Source organism: Rhinolophus sinicus, linkage group LG11 (genome assembly GCF_036562045.2).
Source record: "Rhinolophus sinicus isolate RSC01 linkage group LG11, ASM3656204v1, whole genome shotgun sequence".
Classification (NCBI taxonomy): domain Eukaryota; kingdom Metazoa; phylum Chordata; class Mammalia; order Chiroptera; family Rhinolophidae; genus Rhinolophus; species Rhinolophus sinicus.
The window spans coordinates 52,208,122-52,227,211 of NC_133760.1; the positions used below are offsets into that span (position 1 = coordinate 52,208,122).

General features: G+C 43.7%; 1 protein-coding gene across 6 annotated transcripts in view; it reads right to left on the bottom strand.

The window, feature by feature from the left end:
* Positions 1–19,090, bottom strand: part of DPP6 (dipeptidyl peptidase like 6) — a 571,444-nt gene that overhangs the window by 174,995 nt on the left and 377,359 nt on the right. For all 6 annotated transcript variants that reach the window (XM_019742500.2, XM_019742502.2, XM_074315064.1 and 3 more), the window contains exon 2: positions 14,457–14,571. In XM_019742500.2, the coding sequence (XP_019598059.1) occupies positions 14,457–14,571 (115 nt within the window). The remainder of the gene's footprint in view (positions 1–14,456; positions 14,572–19,090) is intronic.

The window sequence follows — 19,090 nt, forward strand, 5'->3', positions numbered from 1 at the left end:
GGGCCAGCCTCAGCACAAACCAAGGTGTGCAGGTCTGTGCGCTGAACGGCAGGTGTTTCCGCATCCTGTGTGTTGACACTTTGACATTTGGTTGTTTGGTCTTTTTGTCTCTTCAGTCTCTGGCGGTGGAGCCAGCTTCCACTTCTTGGGCTGTCATACTGCTGGCCGTCAACTGTACCTACCCTCTGCCTCTTTGAATTTTCTACTTCAAAACCCATGGCAGGTTGGGGAACAATAAGTTTTGTTCGATTACATAACAAAACAAGAATAAATGATCTCGGAATGAAACTCCCAACGCTTGTAGGATTCTAGGGCATAGATTTTATTTCGTCTCCGATGGTTTCTTTCTTCTGGGCTCTCTGCACAAAAGAAACATCTGACTTTTCGGACTGAAGTTGTCAGAAAAGTCAGATGCTACTTTGTGCATTGACTCTTGAATAGCAAACAGGATTACTGTGTGTCCACAGTCTTCTGACAATTACAGATGGCGCAATTCAAGGTGGCCTTCCTGTGAGATCTGATTGTATGCGGACCTCTCCCAGGTGCTAAACAAAACAGGTGAAACCAGAAGCCGAGTTTGCCTCTCTAGAACCTTTCTATCTGCCACTAAAGCAGTTCCATAAACACACACACAGCTTCATACACAATGCATTTCAGTAGGAAAAAAAAGCAACAAACGAAAAATTTAAAGACTACTAGACACGGATCTGATGAGTGAGTCCTGGAGCCCTAATGTGCAGGAGGTGGTGAAGAGAGACAACATTGCTGCATCATGGTCATCAAACTGGCTGAGAGGCTACACCTTCCTTATTCTCACCACAAAAAAGGAAACGACAATTGTGTGACGTGATGAAACTGTTAGCTAATGCTAGTCAATCATAGTGCAACGTGTAAATGTATCAAATCAACATACTGTACACCTCAAACTCACCCAATGTTATATGTTAAATATATTTCAACAAAAATACAATAAATCAAATAAGATGAGAGCACACAAAAAAGTATAAAAATTTCTAAGACATTCTTATGCGTATAGTTATATAGAAAATAATCATATTACAGTTTGAACTTTATCTGACTCTACTTCACTACTCAAGGATGATTCTAGCTCCACATTTTGACATATCCGTATGTCTAATAAGAGACTGCCATTTAAACAAACTTTGGGTCAAAGATGGGAGGGTAATTTATTCACTTTCTGAAAAACTTTTTCACAAATGACTGTTCTATTCATCCCCAAAAATGTGTTTTATTTTTTTAAAAAAACTATCACTTTCTTTGTATTTAAAAGACAGTTTTAAAAACTTACAAGGCTTTGCTGTAGGGACAGTTGGCAGTGTGACTACATACGATATAAAGGGTGCTGTGACCAAGCCAGGAAGCCAGACTCTGTCCGGAATAAGGTTGGTCACTTGCAGGTCACTGCTAAGCTTCCGGGGCTGACGACTCCTTCACAGACTCAGCTGCCATCTAACTGAGCCACTGGCTTGTAGTTTGATGCTTTTCCAAAAGTCTTTTGAGGTGGTAACATGCATGAGTGACGGCCGTGTCCCAGAACCAGGCTGAGCCCAGAAGAGCCACCAGTGGAAGACCTTATAACTGACTTTATGAAGCTCCAGGAACAGAGGGAGCCGAAGTCGGAAGAATAACCTCGTCGCAACAGTGGCAGGGCAGAGAGCACGAGGCCTGCCGTGGTGATGTTTGGGGGACTTGGGAGTAAAAGAGTGGAATTCTGGAAAGCCCAGATAAAAGAGATTAAAGAACATTCTAGCAAGGAGGGTTGCAAGGACAGGCAGGGATCCAGTGGATGTGATAGTCTCAGGACACTGAGTGTGTTGGCGTTGGTGCAGTAGACAGTGAGCTGGAAGTGTCCAGAGATGTGGCGTCACAGTGGATATTCTGAAATCCCATTACATATCCACTGTGGATTTCCTTTACAGATTCTGCTTACCAGTCAGTGATATTTTCAGCCCGAGAATAACCTTCCTTATCAGGAGTATTACCAATCATCACCTCACTCCATACGACGTCTCCATCGTTCTAGTCCCTCCTTCCAGAACGCCAACCAGGCCCGTGCAGAAGCTTCTAGGTCCTTTCATGTTTCCCACATTTTTATGCTTTTGGGAGCATCTGCGTGATTTCTTCAGTTCCGTCTTCCGATTTACCCATTTTTTTCTTTAGCATGTCTATCCTGCTCTCCCACCCCACTACTGAGTTTTACAATTTGACATGATGATATCTTAATTCCTAATATTCCCAATTGGCTCTTTTTCAAGAACTTCCCCTCTTACAGTGGCAAGCTCCTTTATCACACTGATAATTTTTTAATAAAACCCTAAAATGTCGTTTTCTGTTTTCCCTGTGGATTTATAAGTTCTCATGTGTGTTATGCTGGTGTTGGTCTCTGTGGGTCTTTGTGATTCTTGGTTGTAAGCTTCTTCCCCACAAGCGTCCTGTGTCACAAGGGACTCCTGGTTGGTGGTCGTGAGAATGTCCTGGGCAGTTCGAGGCTCTGGCTGGGAAACGGCTCTCCCCAGCCCTTGGGTGGCTGTTTGGGCTGGAGCCCTTCACCCCACATGGATGATGTGACTCCAGTCCGTCTGTCTGTGACCCCAGTTTTAAGGCAGGGGACACTTGTCCAGCCCCTGGCCTCTCCTGGAGACCACTATCCCAGTCCCTTCTATTGGGCTTCAGTTTATTTAGTCTCTGTCCCTTGAAGGTGGCAGGAATTTGGCCTTACTTGTGGCTGTGGGTTTTTACCTGGTCCTGCTTTGAAGGGCACCCTTCTATTTCAATCAGGTATATGAAGAACTCCCTGTTTTGTTTTCAAATGCAGCTTTGTTTTTGTTATTTATTTTCTTCTCATTTCCACATGCTCAAAATTAACATAAAGATAGAGATGGCGGGTGGCTCTGACAGTTTGCATGTCATCCTGAACACAACTGAAGGGCGATTGAAAAGTACAGTTCCCTTCAGCCCCTTGGCTGGATGGGCACACAGCCTTGGACGTGGCATCTGGTCAGCTCCCTGGCTTGCAAAGCCATGCCGTAATCAGCAGTAGTGTGGTGACTCTCCATGTAGGTCAGGATATAATGCTGCTTCCTGTCTTGATGCTTGTTAGATAGTTAGGTAGGTCAGTAGTGCAATTATTGGAAAATATTTTGAGACTTCTTCTCAGAGATATTTTAAATTAGAAGTAAATTCTGTCACCCTAAAATGGATTAAGCTGAAGTATAACCTCTCTAGGTGTTTTCAATCACTTCAGTGGATGTTAGCTATTGACAAACCGAATTTGCTTACAAATAAAATCTACCCAGATTAGTCAGAAGTCTTTCGCAAGTTCTGCTTTTGTTAGAAATTGAATAACTGACAACTCTAAATGCTATGGTCTTCAGAGCACACTGACATTTGTTATCTCTTGATCCTTCAAGGAGGAGAAGAAAGGAAAGGCATTTTATGGAAGGTAAATCTGGGCTACCGAGAGGTTATATGGCTTCTCCAAGGATGTGGGGGGAGTCACAAAGCTGACACTACCCACATTTGCAGGAGAACAGAAATACTGATGTTATTCACAGAATCTGGCATGTTCCCAACCGATTTCAGAAGAGGGAGGCTAATACAATCTCAAAATATAGAAAATATGAAGCAGGGAATGCTAATGATGACACTATAGCCTCCAGGTTAAAAAAAAAAAAAGAACTTATCTGTAAATTTAAAACAGGTTAAGAAAACATGTTAATGCACGAATTTCCTTAATTGAAAAAACCTATCAGCCTCTGAATCAGGTCAACAAGGAACATCAGGTATATTTGGCAAATTCTGTTAATTTTATAAGAACTGTAAGTGGAACTGATATCTGTTTAATGCAGATAAGCAGAATAACCGAAAGAATGAAGTCAATGAGGGAGACAGGCATTGTCTTTTCCTCTCAAAGGTGGAAAACACCAGTGTCTACCTTAATGTGAATGAATTTCCCTTCCTTTTCTGGTGGCAGAGGTGATAAAGAACCAAATTGGGAAGTTGAGAGGCGTGTCAGAGAGGAGAGACGGGTCCGGCACGGATCCTACTGGTGAGTGAGGAGAGAAGCAGGAAGATGAGGCATGGACACCATCGTCATCCTGCTCACGGTCCCCAAAGTACCCAGCCATCCCCCGCTAGTTCTGGTCTCTCCACAGACCCATGGTTACGCCTGCCCGTGAGCTACGGCCACTGCAGAACTGGCCAAGGCACTGGTTTCCTGTAGCTGCTGTAAGAAATTATCACAAATGTATCTGGTGGCTTACAGCAATAGACATTTATTCTCTCACAGTTCTGGAAGCCAGAAGTCCAAAATCTGTGTCACTGGGACAAAATCAATGTGTCAGCAGGGCTACCCTCCCCTGGACGTCCTAGGGGAGAAAGCCTCCTTTGTCTCCTCCAGCTTCTGGTGGCTGTGGGCGTTCCTGGGCTCTGCCTCCCTGTGTCCAATCATCCTCTGCCTCCTTCTTATAAAGAAACCCGTAGGACCCTGGACAATCCAGGAAAATCCCATCTCAAAACACTTAAGGTAACCACAGCTGCGACGACCCCTCTTTTGCCACGCAGGCAATATTCATAGGCTTCAGGGATTAGGGCATGGGTATATTTGGGGGAGACATTTTTCACATACCCCATCCCTTAAGACCTTTCTTCCCATTTCCAACCAACCCACCACTTTAGAAGGTATCCGCTGAAAATGCGATAACCATACATTTACTGAGTTAAAAAAGAAAAGACATGAAGAATCTGGATAAGGAAAAGCCAGGGGGTTGAGGTGGTGGAGACTGATTGAATCACTTAACCTAATTTCTGGTGATTTTAATACTTTGTATAAAAGCACTGAGCCAATTTAGAAATGAGCTTGTTTCTGGGGATTGGGCAATAGCAATCTGAGAAAGTACATATACGTGCTTTCCACATAAGTGGGAACTGGTTGTACAAGCAGGACTTAAGTTGAGAATTCTGCCTCAAAGAGGAAGCGGACAGTTTCAGCCTGGAGTGTTCTCCTCCATTGCGGACAATCTCTCCCCAGGTCTCTGGCTTTATTATGTCATCGATTTCTGTGCTCTTGACCCTGGTGTAGATTCCTGAATCACTGCCTCTGGTTCCTGACTGGTCACAGTTCCCCCTAAAATAATAACTACTCAATCAGCTGTCCCCTTATAACATATGGTCCCCAAGGCTCCCCAAACTCACTTGACATTTACCCAGAGGCCCTTAATTAAATTAATTAATTAGTTTCCCCCCCTTCTTTCACCTCCCGACTCTGGTTCAAGCCATTGCTTCTCAGTCTAGTTGTGTAGGACACGGTGCAGCTTGCTGGCCCATGCAGGAATCGAACCGGCGACCTCAGCATTAGAAGCATGGCACTCCAACCACCTGAGCCACCAGGCCGGCCCAAGAGAGGCCCTAATTTAAACCAGGCAACAGACTCTAGGAAAACCAGGGTCAGGATAAGATTTAGTCCTCTTCATGGTTCATATACAATTATACCTCTAAGATACGAGGCATAACGTGGCGAAGCTTTGAAAAGTGCCACTTTGTGGATAAACATGCAGGCACTCGTGCCTCAGCTTGCAGTCTGAGTGCATGCATGAATAATAAGCATCTATTGCCGTCCTTTAGATAAATGGCTCTTTAGTGTAAGGATTCAATAAATAAGCAGGATGCACCTAACATTCCTTCTAGAACTAATGATGGAAAGTCAAAAGAGAGACTGTTAAGATTCTCCTAGGGACCCACTCTTCAGTGCTTTGGAAGCTCGCTACTAACGATAAGGTTAGTCGTGGTGTAAACTAAATCTTTCTTGTACGAGAACCTGTCGGAAGTCCCTCTTTTCCGATTTGTTTCAATTTAAAGAATGGTGCAATCGCACCATTTAAAGAATGTTCAAGTTCAAGGAATGTAGACCTCATTCTGAAGGATTTCATTCAGCAAGGGCTTTTGCTTGTGGGGCAGACCCCGCACTCTTCCAACCGAGCAGAGGCTGACTCCTGCGGAACGCTTGCTTTCAACCCCCTTACAGCTAAGGGCGGTTCTGCAACACAGCTGTAGAAATAAGCTGTCTCCTGGCTAGTTTCAGGGGAAGGTGCAGGTCCAGGAGGCAAGTTCTGTGACGTTCCCTTCCTTCCTAGGAGGGTACGACATGCGATGTGTGAAGTCACCACAGACACTGCCCCAGCTGATTATGGCAGTACAGAAAGGTAATCCATGAGCTACGTGTGGCCTTCTGGGGTCGTGAAACGATACAGACGCCTATAGTTTGAATGATTTTAGGTATTCTGTTCCTTGTGGGCAACAGTAACTTTACTTTAACTGATACACTGTAACATCTGGGCTTTAGATAGATGTTCCAGCTGATCCCTCAGGTGGCCCATGGGTGGGCTGAGCAGGTCCGTGAACTTCATGAGAAGTGTCCAAATTCTTATGAGTACATAGATGCCCTATTTGCTCCTGCCAATGATAAGACGACTTAGAGTTTTATTAGATTCTCAAAGTAGTTATGACTCATGACTATCACAGGACATTAGTACGATCTCCAATCCAGCCCCCGGCATCCCAGACTCTCCCCATGTGCTGCCAGCCCTCCCTTCAGCCGTCACTCCTGACTCTCATGATGCCCCTGCACGGCCTCCAGGCCAGTCACCCTCTGTCCAGTGAACGCTCGTGCTGACCCTTCCCGCACGGATATCCTTCCATCGCCACTGGCTCTGTCTTTCAAAGTCTCTAATTCCTCATCTACAAATGCTTCCTGTCTTCACCACATCCCTCGCGTATTCTGGACGGTTGTGATGGATATTACACTAGCCAGTCACAGCACTCGGTCTTGGTCAACATTCACAAACTAACTTCAGTCAGACACAATCACAAGAGTATCAGCAGCAAAAACAAAAGCCTGTTTCATGACCAGAGGAGACACCATCACCCAATAAGTCAGCTGGCAGGTGAGTGTGACCAGACACAAAGGAACCTAGAAACACAGCCACAGATGCCAAAGGGCAAGTGACCATATCAGAGAGCCATCAGGGAAGCTGTGCCTCCACACTGCACACTTGGTCATGGTCACTGATAACAGATGGACCAACTTGAGAGCTGAGTTCATTGTAGGAAGGAGAGCACAGAAAATGCCTGGAGAAGAGGGGAAAACCACCTATTTGCATAAGAAAAATAAGGTGTACATTACTTGTTATGAAATATATGGAAGTTATTAAATTACTATTAAGCTACTTTGTAATTTTCCTGGGGATTCTATGAGCATGAGGTGTCACGGTGAGATAATCCATCATAGGTTAAAATTTGAGCAACAGTACAATCTAAAATACAACGAATGTCACGAATGTTTATACCAGCTTCACTCATAATTGCCAACACCTCAAAGCAACGATGATGCCCTTCCGTGGGGGATGAATGAATAAACTGTGGTCCATCCAGACAACGGGACAGTATTCAGCACTAAAAAGAAATGAGCTATCAGCCATGAAAAGATGTGGAGGAACCTTAAATGCATGTGACCAAGTGAAAGAAGCCAATCTGAAAAGGCCACGTACTGGATGATTCCAACTACACGACTTCTAGAAAAGGCACAACTATGGAGACAATAAAAAGATCAGTAGGTGCCCTGGGTTGGGGGGAGCACAGAGGGTTTTTAGGGCAGTGAAATTACTCCGTCTGATGCCATAATGGTGGGTACATGTCATTACACTTTTGTCTAAACCCATGGAATGTCCAACACCACGAGTGAATCCTAATGTCAGCGATGGGCTCTGGGTGAGATGACGTGTCCTGTAGGTTCATCCATTGTCACAAATGTACCATCTGGTGGGGACGTTGACAATGGGGGAGGCTGTGGGTGTCTGGGGGTGGGGGGGTACATGGGAAATCTCTGTACTTTGCATTCTATTTTACGGTGACCCTAAAATTGCTCCAAAAAAGAAAATCTATTTTAAAAACCCATGAAAATGTTATTCTAGAACTTGCTTTATCAACTAGCATTAACAACTCCTGAGTGGGGGCTTCTCTCAAAGGCAACTGTAATGTAGCTTTTCCCCCATAAACACACCTCATCCTGTGTGGACTCGAGTATAAATTCAGAACCATGATTAAGTCTGTGACTTGGCGTGTACCTACACTCCCCTATACGAGCAGCTGATGGCTGAGCCATAATGGCCAGTTTACTAGCGTTCTCTTCCTCTCAGCACAGCCTACTGAGCCCAATTGAATTTTTTTTAAAAAGATAAGCTGAGAGCTAGCGATGCAGTTACAGACAGTAGGCCTACATCAAACAGTGATGAAACCTCAACTCCATGAAAAGAATCTCCACGTTATGCTCCTACACAAACGACTAGTGAATCATACGCGTATGTTCTGATAACCTCTGCTTAGCTTTATCCCCAAGTCTACCTTTAATACGACTTCCCAATATCCAAGGCTTTCCATTTCTATACCACCTGAAAGTGTTCTAGCATTTTCCGTCACAAGCTGCTGTCTATCTTTTCTAATGTGAAAATCCGTAAAAGTCCAATGTCAGGGTCGTTTTCATGCCAATGTGCTTCTGCTGGATTTTCCTGCTCCCACAACCGTCACTGTGGCACTGGAGACCATGACAGTCCCTGCCATCAGAATGCACGAACTGTAGCTGCCCCCAAAGGCATATGCCGTGTGTGACCTAGCGAGACATATTTAATACCTGAAAATAAAAAAGGGTAACTTTGAGTCTATTATTCCAAAGAGAAATTTAGAAAAGAGCACAGACCAGCCAGGGAGGAATGAAGGGCAAACTTGAAAAGGACATATTCTCATTTGGCGAATCCCCCTGGAACTAAAATTGCCTTAAACACTTTTAATTTGATCTTTACGACGTAACTTGTGCATAACTGGTGACAATTAGACTGAACTACAGAACAAGGTTGTTGTCGCTGAGAGTGATTGTCCTGAGACATCCCGGACGACGGCTCGAACCGAGACGGAAAGGGGACCCATGTGGACACGGAAATACTTTCACGGAAAATGCTTTCACCAAAGGACTGACTCCAGTGAGTTCAGAATGGACTCTGGGGGAAGCAGAACGCAAGTACTATAAGCTGAGTTTCAATAAACCATAATACAAGACTGGAAACAGGTAGTACTTGAAAAAAGATTATTTTTGAAAAGGACACAATATGATTTGTAAGTCACTCTATTGCAGTGGAAGCCAGGCTGGGTGGCCATCCTGACGCTGTGGGGAGGCACCGAGACTGCGCAGGTGTGTGCAGGTGTGTGCAGGTGTGATTACTGATTCCTTAGCACTAGGACTCTCCGTCTTCGAGACTAAACGGCATCCCTCATCCTGTGGAAGCCACTCTGTTATGTTCACAGTCTGTAGGTCAATGGTTCACTTCTTGTCACTCCTCTGGAGGCTTTTAAGCAAGCCCTGCGGATGACTTGTTTCGTTGTGGCTTAATGGTCACACTCCTGCGAAACACTGCTGTGCACAGTCTGTCTTTTTCAGCAGACTCTGAGCTTCTCCTGGACAGTACGTGTCTTCTCGCCTCACATTCTACTCAGCACTTAGTTTCACGCCCTCGGCCCTGTCAGGGGCTCATTCCCACATGACCAGGGGGCAGGGACTGCATGCGAGTGCACTCAGGAAGCTGTGGAGCCCGTGGCAGGCTGAACGACGTGACACTGTCCTCTGCCTGACAGAGCTCAGAGTGCCAAAGCCACTGCCACAGCTGGGAGAGTGGGTGCAGACAGCTGTGTTGGGGGGGCAGCAGGGGGCTGCTCGCGTCGAACTGGCACGTCCGACAGTCCTACACCTCAGACACCAGCCGCTGAGCAGCACAGCCTGGAGAAGGAAACCCCAGAGAGCTGAGGGTTAGGCAGAGCACAGCCACACTGTTGCAACAGAGAACAGAAGACATCCCGCGTCTCCAAGCCTCTTCTGGAATTCCGGGGTCCCTGGGGCCCCACCACGGAGGACGCCTCTGACTCATCGTTGTTGCCCTGAAAACTGGCCGTCAGCGCCAGAGGTGACGGTGGACCGTGGCTGGACGCCCTGTTTCATGGCGGAGGATTGCTGCTGTGACTGCTTCTGCGACACCAGGGCTGGAGGTAAAGTCCTTTAGGACCAGCGGCTGCGTTTGAGAGCACAGGACTGGACGTGCTTCCCTAGAGCGCCAGCTCTCCCCCCGTGTGGCGTGGAGCGGAGCACGTGGAGGGAAGGGTCTCAGAACTGGTGCTACGCGCTCAGGAACCCTGTGCAGACATTTCCCACCCCAGCTGGTGGCTCTGGACCACTGGTAACAGGCGCTCCAGGCAGCCACTCCACCCCACCTCAAAATGGTGATGGCAGGAGCCCTCCAACGCGGGGCGATACGGATGCTCACATGTGTCTACAAATAACCTAAAACATCGCTGCTTTCGGGGCTCCCCCAGCGAGCGCTGGACAAAGGCAGAATCAAATCGTCAATAATCATTTTCTTATACAGGGCACAGCTCTGTTTGAAGTAAACCAGAGGTAGGAACATGGGTCCTCAAGCCCCGAGGGGCCCTGGTTTCCTTTATATTCATTTAAAACATGCATCTGCAAGTGTTCCCAGCGAAGCTGACTCCTCAGCAGCATGGTCACAGCGCAGAGTGAGCATTTGTCTCCATTAATCCTCCCTTAATCCCTCTCAACTCCACTCGTTTCAATTTCAGCAGCAGAATCGATTTTTCCTGATCACTCAGACGTGCTGTACTGCATCCCAACTGCAAGGTTTCTGGCCCCTCTGACTTATTCAGGACCCCCCCGCATCCCCGCTCAAGGAGCGGAAACACGCTCCAGAATTGCTGCTGGAACGTCTTCAAAGTTAAGTACGTTTTTAAGGCACTTCGGTATATAAATGGCCAAATTGCACCCTTCTTTTTTGGTTTGTTTATAACTTTCTCAACATGTTTAAACTAACAGCTTAACTGAGATGAAATGCACTTTTTACGAAGTGTTGTGCATCCATCACCCACTACCAAGTTCCAGAAGAGTATCATCACCCCCAAAAGAACCCTCATTAGGCTGTGTCAGTGGAGGTCACCCATTGTGCCTAATGTCCCATCTGGTGCAGGCGTTGACAATGGGGGAGGCTGTTGGTGTCTGGGGACAGGGCGGTGGGGGCGGGTGAAGGGGACACCTCTGGACCTTCCTCTCCACTTTGCTGCAACCTAAAACGCCTCCAAACGTACAGTGTCTTACAATGTTTTCACACCTATTAGCAGTCACGTACTGTTCTCCGCTCCTCCAGACTCCAACCACTATTCTACTTTCTGTGGCCATGCACTTGACAACCTGTGGCTTTGGAGCCTAACTTCCTCCCCTTCGGTAATGCTTTCAAGCCTCATCCATGTTGCAGTATATGTCAGTATTTCGTTCCTCGTGAATAATTTCCCCCTATGGCCAGACCACATGTGTTCATCTACTCACCAGGTGAAGAATATTTCGGTTGTCTCCACTTTCAGGCTATTACGAATAAGGTAGCTATGGACACTCGTGTACAAGTTTCTTGTAGCGCGTGTTTTCAGGTTTGGGGGATATATACTGGGAGTGGAATTACTGGGTCATATGCTAAAATTAATTACTGGGTACCTTTATGTTCAACTTTTTGAGGAACTACCGAAATGCTTTCCACAGAGGTGACACAATTTTACATTCCTACTGGGAACGTGTGAAGGTTCCAGTTGTTCTATAGCCTCACCAATACTTTTGTTTTTCCCCAAATACAGCCCTCCTAGTGGGTGTGAAGTGGCTTCTCACTGTGGCTTTGATTTGCGTTTCTCTGATGATTACAGATGGTGAGCATCTTTTCTCACGCCTTCTGTATTTTGTTGGAGAAAGGTTATTCAAATCCTTTGCCCATTTTTTAAATTAAATTATGTGTCACTTTGTTTTGAGTTGTAAGAGTTCCTTATATAATCTGGATACTAGACTTTAAGTAAATATATGGTTTGCAAATATTTTGTTCCATTTTGTTGGTTGTCTTCACTTTCTCAGTTGTGTCTTTTGAGGCACAAAAGTTTTTGTGTTTCATGAAGTCCAGTGTATGTATTTTTCCCTTTGGTTGCTTGTGCTTTTGATGTCGTATCTAAGAAACAGTTGCCTAATACAAGGTCACAATGATTTACCTATTTTTTTCCTAAGAGTTTTATAGTTTTAGCTCTTATATTTAGGTGGTTAATCCACACTGAGTTAATCTTTGTATATAGTGTGAGGTAAAACTACACTTGTTTCTTCTGCATGTATATACCCAGTGGTATAAGCACCATTTGTTGAGAAGGCTATTTTTTCCCCATCAAATGGTCTTAGCACCTTGTCAAAAACGAACTGACCATAGCTGTAGACAGGTTTATTTCTGAACTCTCAATTCTATTCTGTTGATCTTTTATGTTTATACTTATGATAGTATAATCTTTTGATCACTGTAGCTTTAGAGCAAGTTTTAAAATTGGTATATATATGTCTTTTAACTGTTCTTTTTAAAGATTGCTCTGGCTATTTTAAGTCTTTCACATTTTTATATGAATTTTAGATTCAGCCTGTAAATTTCTGCAATAAAAACAACTTGGATTTTGATAGGGATGGGGTTGACTCTCTAGATAAATTTGGGAATCACTGCCATGTTAATAATATTACATCTTCCAATCCATGAACATAGAATACCTTTCCACTTACTTAGGTCTTTAATTTCTTTCAGTTATGTTTGGTGGATTTCAGTGGACAAGTCTTACACTTCTTTTGTTAAATCGATTCCTCTTATCTTATACTTTAAAAAATTAATCTAAGTGGAATCATTTCTTAATTTCATTTCTGAATTGTTCATTACTAGTGTATAGAAATACAAATTATTTTTGAATAAAGATGTATCTTCCAAGGTTGCTGAACTCATTTGTTAGTTATAATAGGGTTGTGTGTGTGTGTGTGTGTGTGTATTCCTTAAGATTTCCTATATACAGCATCAAGTCATCTACGAATAGAAATAGTTTCACTTCTTCTTCCCCATCTGGATGTCATTTTTTCCCTTGACTAACTGCCTTGGTTAGAATCTCCAAAACAATATTAAATAGAAACAGTCATTCCTGATCTTAGGAGGACTGCTGGCAGTGTTTCACCGTTAACTGCGATATTAGCTACGGGCTTTTCACAGATGCTGTTTATCGGGTTGGGGAAGTTTCTTTCTGCTCTTACTTGTTGAGTGTTTTATCATGAAAGGATTTTGGATTTTGTCCAACGCTTATTCTGCGTCTAATGAGATGATCATGTTGTTGGTTTTCCCCTTTATTCTATTAACATGGGTGTATTACAGTGAGATTTTATGTTGAACCAAATTTTCTTTCCTGGGATAAATCCCATTTGGTCATGGTGCATAATCCTTTTTATATGTTGCTGGATTCAGTTTGCTAGTATTTTGTTGAGATTTTTGCACCTATATTCATAAGAGATGCTGGTTTACAGTTTTCTTTCCTTGTGATATACTTATGTAGTTTGGGTCTCAGGGTACCGATTACTCTGTTTTTCATTTAAGTTTTGTGATTATAGTTTAAACATACACCACAGTTTGCCGCACTTTTGTACCTATCAAAACAATTTTTTTTTACATTGCATTTTTTCCATCTTTCAGTCTAACACTGGCACAGTCTATTTATTGAGGACTGAAACATGTTTTTGTTCACATGAACAGGCACCTAATCTAACAATGAGAATGGATAAAATAGTTGCACACAGTTTGTGGCCATAACGTTTTTCTATCATAACTTCCACACGGTGATCTTCCAGGAAAAGGCTCTCTTCTCGCCCTCATCTCACCACCATGTCACAGCCCACTTCACATCTGACCGTCTCCACGAACTTTCTCACAAAGGATCTCTCTCTTTCCTGTACGCTTTTATACCACTTACTTTTGAAATATTCAAAGTCCATGTGTATACATGTCTTTGCTGTAAGTTTTTGCTGATGACTTTTGTGTTTTTTTCTTCTGAGTTCTAACTCCCTTTTTCTATTTCTTTATTGCATCCGTCGTATCTAATACGTAATTTATTCTTAGCTTATGCAAAATATATGCTGCATTAATAATTTTCTTAATTCATCCTTGATATTATGGAATACCCAGGAATAGTATGAGATATATAAAATTATTCTATTGATAATATAATGCCACTGCCCTTAAGCTCATCAAGCACGAATGAGTAATTGCGAATTTTAATAGATACCAAGCATTTCCGATAGTCACCAATTGTATAAACAATTTCAAAGCATATGAAATGGATCTTTTCCACTGAAAGCATATAACATCATTTTCCCATATGGCACAATGAGAATTAGAACCTGGGAAACATAACTTACATAAGAGATAGTTACTTTAAAACAACTACAAGCTAAAATTATGCTCTTTCTCTGCACGGTGAGTTCCTTCTCCAAGGAGGAGTGTAAGTACCTGGTGTCAGCAGTATGACTGAGGTGACAATCAGGGAGCAGATCACCAGAATCACGAGCAGTGCGATTGCTATTCCTTTCCAATTCCTCTGTGGGGGGTTACTCCCCACCAGCTCCTGAAAACAATGGGAAAAAGAAACACGATGAGTGAAACTGGAAACAAGCCAAATACACACACTCTACTTTAGTTGAGAACCAAGATAAGACACAGTAAACAAGGCATATTCTCATCCTGGAGGCTACAGTTCACGCTTTCCTCTGCCCGGCTGCCCTCCTGGCGTCATGGCAAACCTTATCTTAAGAAAGAATCTCGCATTTTACGTTTACAGCTTCTGTGTGAACTTATTGCTTCTCCACCCAATAAAGCAGGATGTACAGCGCAGTGTAGCTACAGAGTCTTCTCTCCGTGGCTGCCAGCCTATGAACTCCCACACAATCAAACCCAAGTAGGTTGTATCTTCCAGCCCTTAGTCTTCTCCCCTTTCTCTGTCTTTACATCACGCGGGTAGCTTTTATTTCAGGGTACCAAATTCAAATGTCTATTTAGCATGTTCTATGTGCCAATTTCAATCAACCTCTGCCCACTGCTCACCATCTCTCGAGACTTTTGTTCCTTCTATAGCTGCTCATACAAGGCTTCAAGGTCTCCCAGGTCTGTCTTCACCAGGTACCTCACCTATCCCTATTCTAGGTTGGAGTCCCTTCCAGGGAACCACATTTGCATTGTAGCAGGAATTGGGGGTGGGAGGGGGTTCTGGAGACACTGCTAAAGGGGGCTAAAGGTTAAATAAATCTAGGACCTTAATCAGGCACATTGGCTGTTGAGACCAAACTTTCAGAGTCTTTCAAATTAGAATGATTATATAATTTTAGTCCAAACTGGGATCCTTTGAGACAAAAAAAGTAAAATTGATCATTAATAATAAGTTAAGAATTTAATAGTCTTATATTAATAATTATAATTATTAATTACACAAGAGCAACTGGGACTCTCCAGGGTAAGTAAAGACATATGGTCACACTGTAAACGGACGATTGCTACTTCTGCCTATACATAGATTGCAAAACATTCTCTGTTACAGCCCATAGCTGTAACCCCTATTAACTCCAAGTCAAGACGAAATAGAATGGAGATGGCCTCCAACACATAAATACATCATCACCCAAACTTCAGATCATTAGAACATATCAAATTACTGCATATCAAAGTGAAGATAATACTCAACCACACGATGGCAAATAATTAATACTTGACATCCCAGTATTTGAAATTGGCGATCTAGGTTATCAAATTAAGACAAATTTTGAGAGCCGTTACAGCCTTAGCAGGAAAGACCTCTACCGTTATTTAGAAATTTCTCTCGGTAGTCTTATTTGTCATCCAGAATTTAATTTATCTATTAACAAGTGGCTCTTTGGCACTTAAAAATAAGACTAAACATAAGCATGGAATCAGGACAAAGAGTTACCCGGAGCCAATCTCATTTCCTATTGGGTAGGATTTTCTACATGAGAAAGTCACTGGTCAATACCCAGGGGAAGTGATCGGATCTTGCTGATTCAGCAGGTTTTCACTTGACCCACATTTACAAAGAAAATAATCCCTTCTCACTAAATTTGTGAATCGCATAAACCTTGAAGCAGTACTCTTCCTATGACCAATGTAGTGTGTGCGGTCTCTCGCAGAGCCCGACAGACATTTCTTGAACACTGATCACATTAAATCCCAGGGGCACCATCAAAACCCAAAACGCTTTACTGCTCAATACCAAATCTTATTCCAGATTCAGAATGATAAAATTAATGTTGCTGTCTTCATCAGCTCAAACAAGCGATCTGTGTAGCATCTTGCTTCTAATAAGAATAATCTAGAATTCTAAATTCTATTTTAAACACCTCTGTTTGACGCATCCGTCAAAGTTTACAGGCAAAAAAGCCTAGGACTTTTGCTTACTGTCAATTTTGTGGCCAGCTATTAATAGTAGTGTAACTGATTAACTTGCAAGAGCACTCTTGAACAAATGTTGCAGGGACAAAAGTCCTTCTGACATTCCTACTGTGCCCGTCTCTGATCCAAAACACCCACAATACGATGTCCAGGTCCAGGCTGGGTATTGCCAGAGGTAATGATCGAGAGAAAGTGTCTACAGAGATAAGCAGGAGACATTTACAGTACATGTCACATGAAATAAGGGTGAAGGGGGTGTTCAGATGCAAAAGTCTTCATCATCACATGGAAGAGAAACAAGACTTATTCTTATTGCTCCAGAAGGTAGAGTTGGAACCAAAAGGAAATTCCCAGAGACAGATTGTGTATCAACACAACTTCAGCATCTGTAGCCATTAACGTTGCCTAGTAAAAGGGTGGGCTCTTCGCAGGTAAGTGAGCAGATGGTGCATCTAACGGGGCCCCTGGAGGGTCAGTCAGGGAGGAAGGTGGAAAGAAATAACCTCAAAGGTGCTAACACAGTATAAGTTCTATGGACACATACAGGATGGGAAAGCAAGATGCAAAACTGTGATGTTGCTACTGTGGGTGGCAAAATGAATGAGAGTCAGGACAGTTCCCAAGAGAGGATAAAAGCTCTGCTCACTGGACTAAGGATTTGCACAGAAAACCACTTCGGTGACTGTATCGAATGGGAGAATGCATAATCAGCTAACCAAACCAGCGCTGATAGCACAGCCCACTTCAGCGAAGTGATTCTGGATCATTTACACCATTTCTTAAGAACAAATGTGTCATACTCCCTTTCAGGCAACATTCTTACATTTAAAAAGCAGGGTAATTATACCCGCAGGAAAGCAGGCACTCTTTATTAAACTGACCTTTCATTTGCCGAATTTCATTTTTCAGAGTGCAGGTAATTTTTTTTTCTACACAGCAATATTGTAACAAGAGGAAACAAATTAAAGAGGAAAAACATAATTAACAATCTCACTAATCCAAGGAGACAAAATTTTTCATTTTTTCCATCTTCCTTTCTTGTGCTGGTCTATAATGCACATTTAATTTTCACAGGGTATAACCAGAGCACAGAGATAGGTTTTGGATGCAGGTTAACATATATTTCTTTGAACATCTAATTTGGATCCCCAAATTCAGACTTTCTCATCTTAACTTACGGAGTTGAATTATTTAAAATCTGAGTAGAAATGATCCTGCTTCCCTTGAAGGGCAGGAAAGTTAACAAATTCCCCAAACACTGAGCGTCAGTGTTATTTCTCAGCAGAATTTTATATTTTTGCCTAGAATGGTAAAAATGAGACACTAATATATTCCCTGTTCTGTTTGGTAGTACATACATGCCTTGGAGGTCCAAATAAAGTGGAAAAGCATGTTTACAATTAACCATTTGCTCTAAGAAGGTAAACAAATCCTCTCTCCACTCATTGATCCATCTATCCATGCATCCTCCATCCACCTTCCATCCATCCATCCATCCATCCATCCATCCATCCATCCATCATCCATCCACCCACCCATCATCCATCCATCCATCCATCCATCATCCATCCATCCATCCATCCATCCATCCATCATCCATCCATCATCCATCCATCCATCATCCATCATCCATCCATCATCCATCCTCCATCCATCCATCCAACACAGCTATCCAGGGCTTACTCTTCCCAGCCCTGTTCTAAGAACCTTGGGTACCACATTGAACAGAACAAAAACCTTGTTATCAACCCAACAAGTTGAACAGCTTTCATTTTGTCTATATTCCTTTCTCGTATTCTAGTGCAGGGATGAGGGGACAAATAATAAACAGATAAACCCATTAAGAGAAGGAGAGAAAAGCAGGATGAGAGGGTCCTGTGAGATGACTGGATATGTGGAGGTCAGCATGATCTGGTAGTAAAGTGCCATGTGAACAGAAACTGAAATGTAGCTGGGAGGAGGCAGGTCAGCCTGTTACGGACTGAGCTGTGGCCCCTGTCTCCAATTCACATATTGAGGCTCTACCCCCATTTGGAGATGGGGCCTTTGGGTGGTAATTAGGGTTACAGGAGGTCATAGGGTGGGGCCCTCAGGATATTGGTGCTCTTATAAGAAAAGATACTAGAGCTCTCTCTCTCTCTCTCTCTCTCTCTCTCTCTCTCTCTCTCCATCCATCCATCCACATACATCAAGGAAAGGCTATATGAGGACATAGCGAGAAGTCACCGTCTTCAACCCAAGGAGAGGGCGCTCACCAGATACCACTGCTTGCACCTTGACCTTGGAGGTCCAGTCTTCAGAACTGTGAGGAATAAATCCCTGCTGACTAAGCCACTTGTCTGTGGTATTTTGCACTAAGAGCCCGAGCAGAGTAAGACCCGGCTGATGTCTGAGAGCACACAATCTGGGGAGAGGGAGCAGCAGGTGTGCTGCGGTGACAGCAAGGAGACAGTGGCCTGAGTGAGGGGACCCAGCGGAGTGAGAAGGCCGGGGGGAGGGGTGGGGAGCAGGGGCCAGAGAGAGAAGGGACTGAAAGCCAAGGTGGTGGCTTTGGCTTTCGAGTGCCAGGTGTGTGCACACAGCAGGGCATGATGGGAGTCCCATTTAAATAGATCACGGGGGAGCTGCTGAGAACAAAAAACAGGGAAGTGAGGGTGGGAAGTGGGGGAGGTGCAAGGAAACCAGAG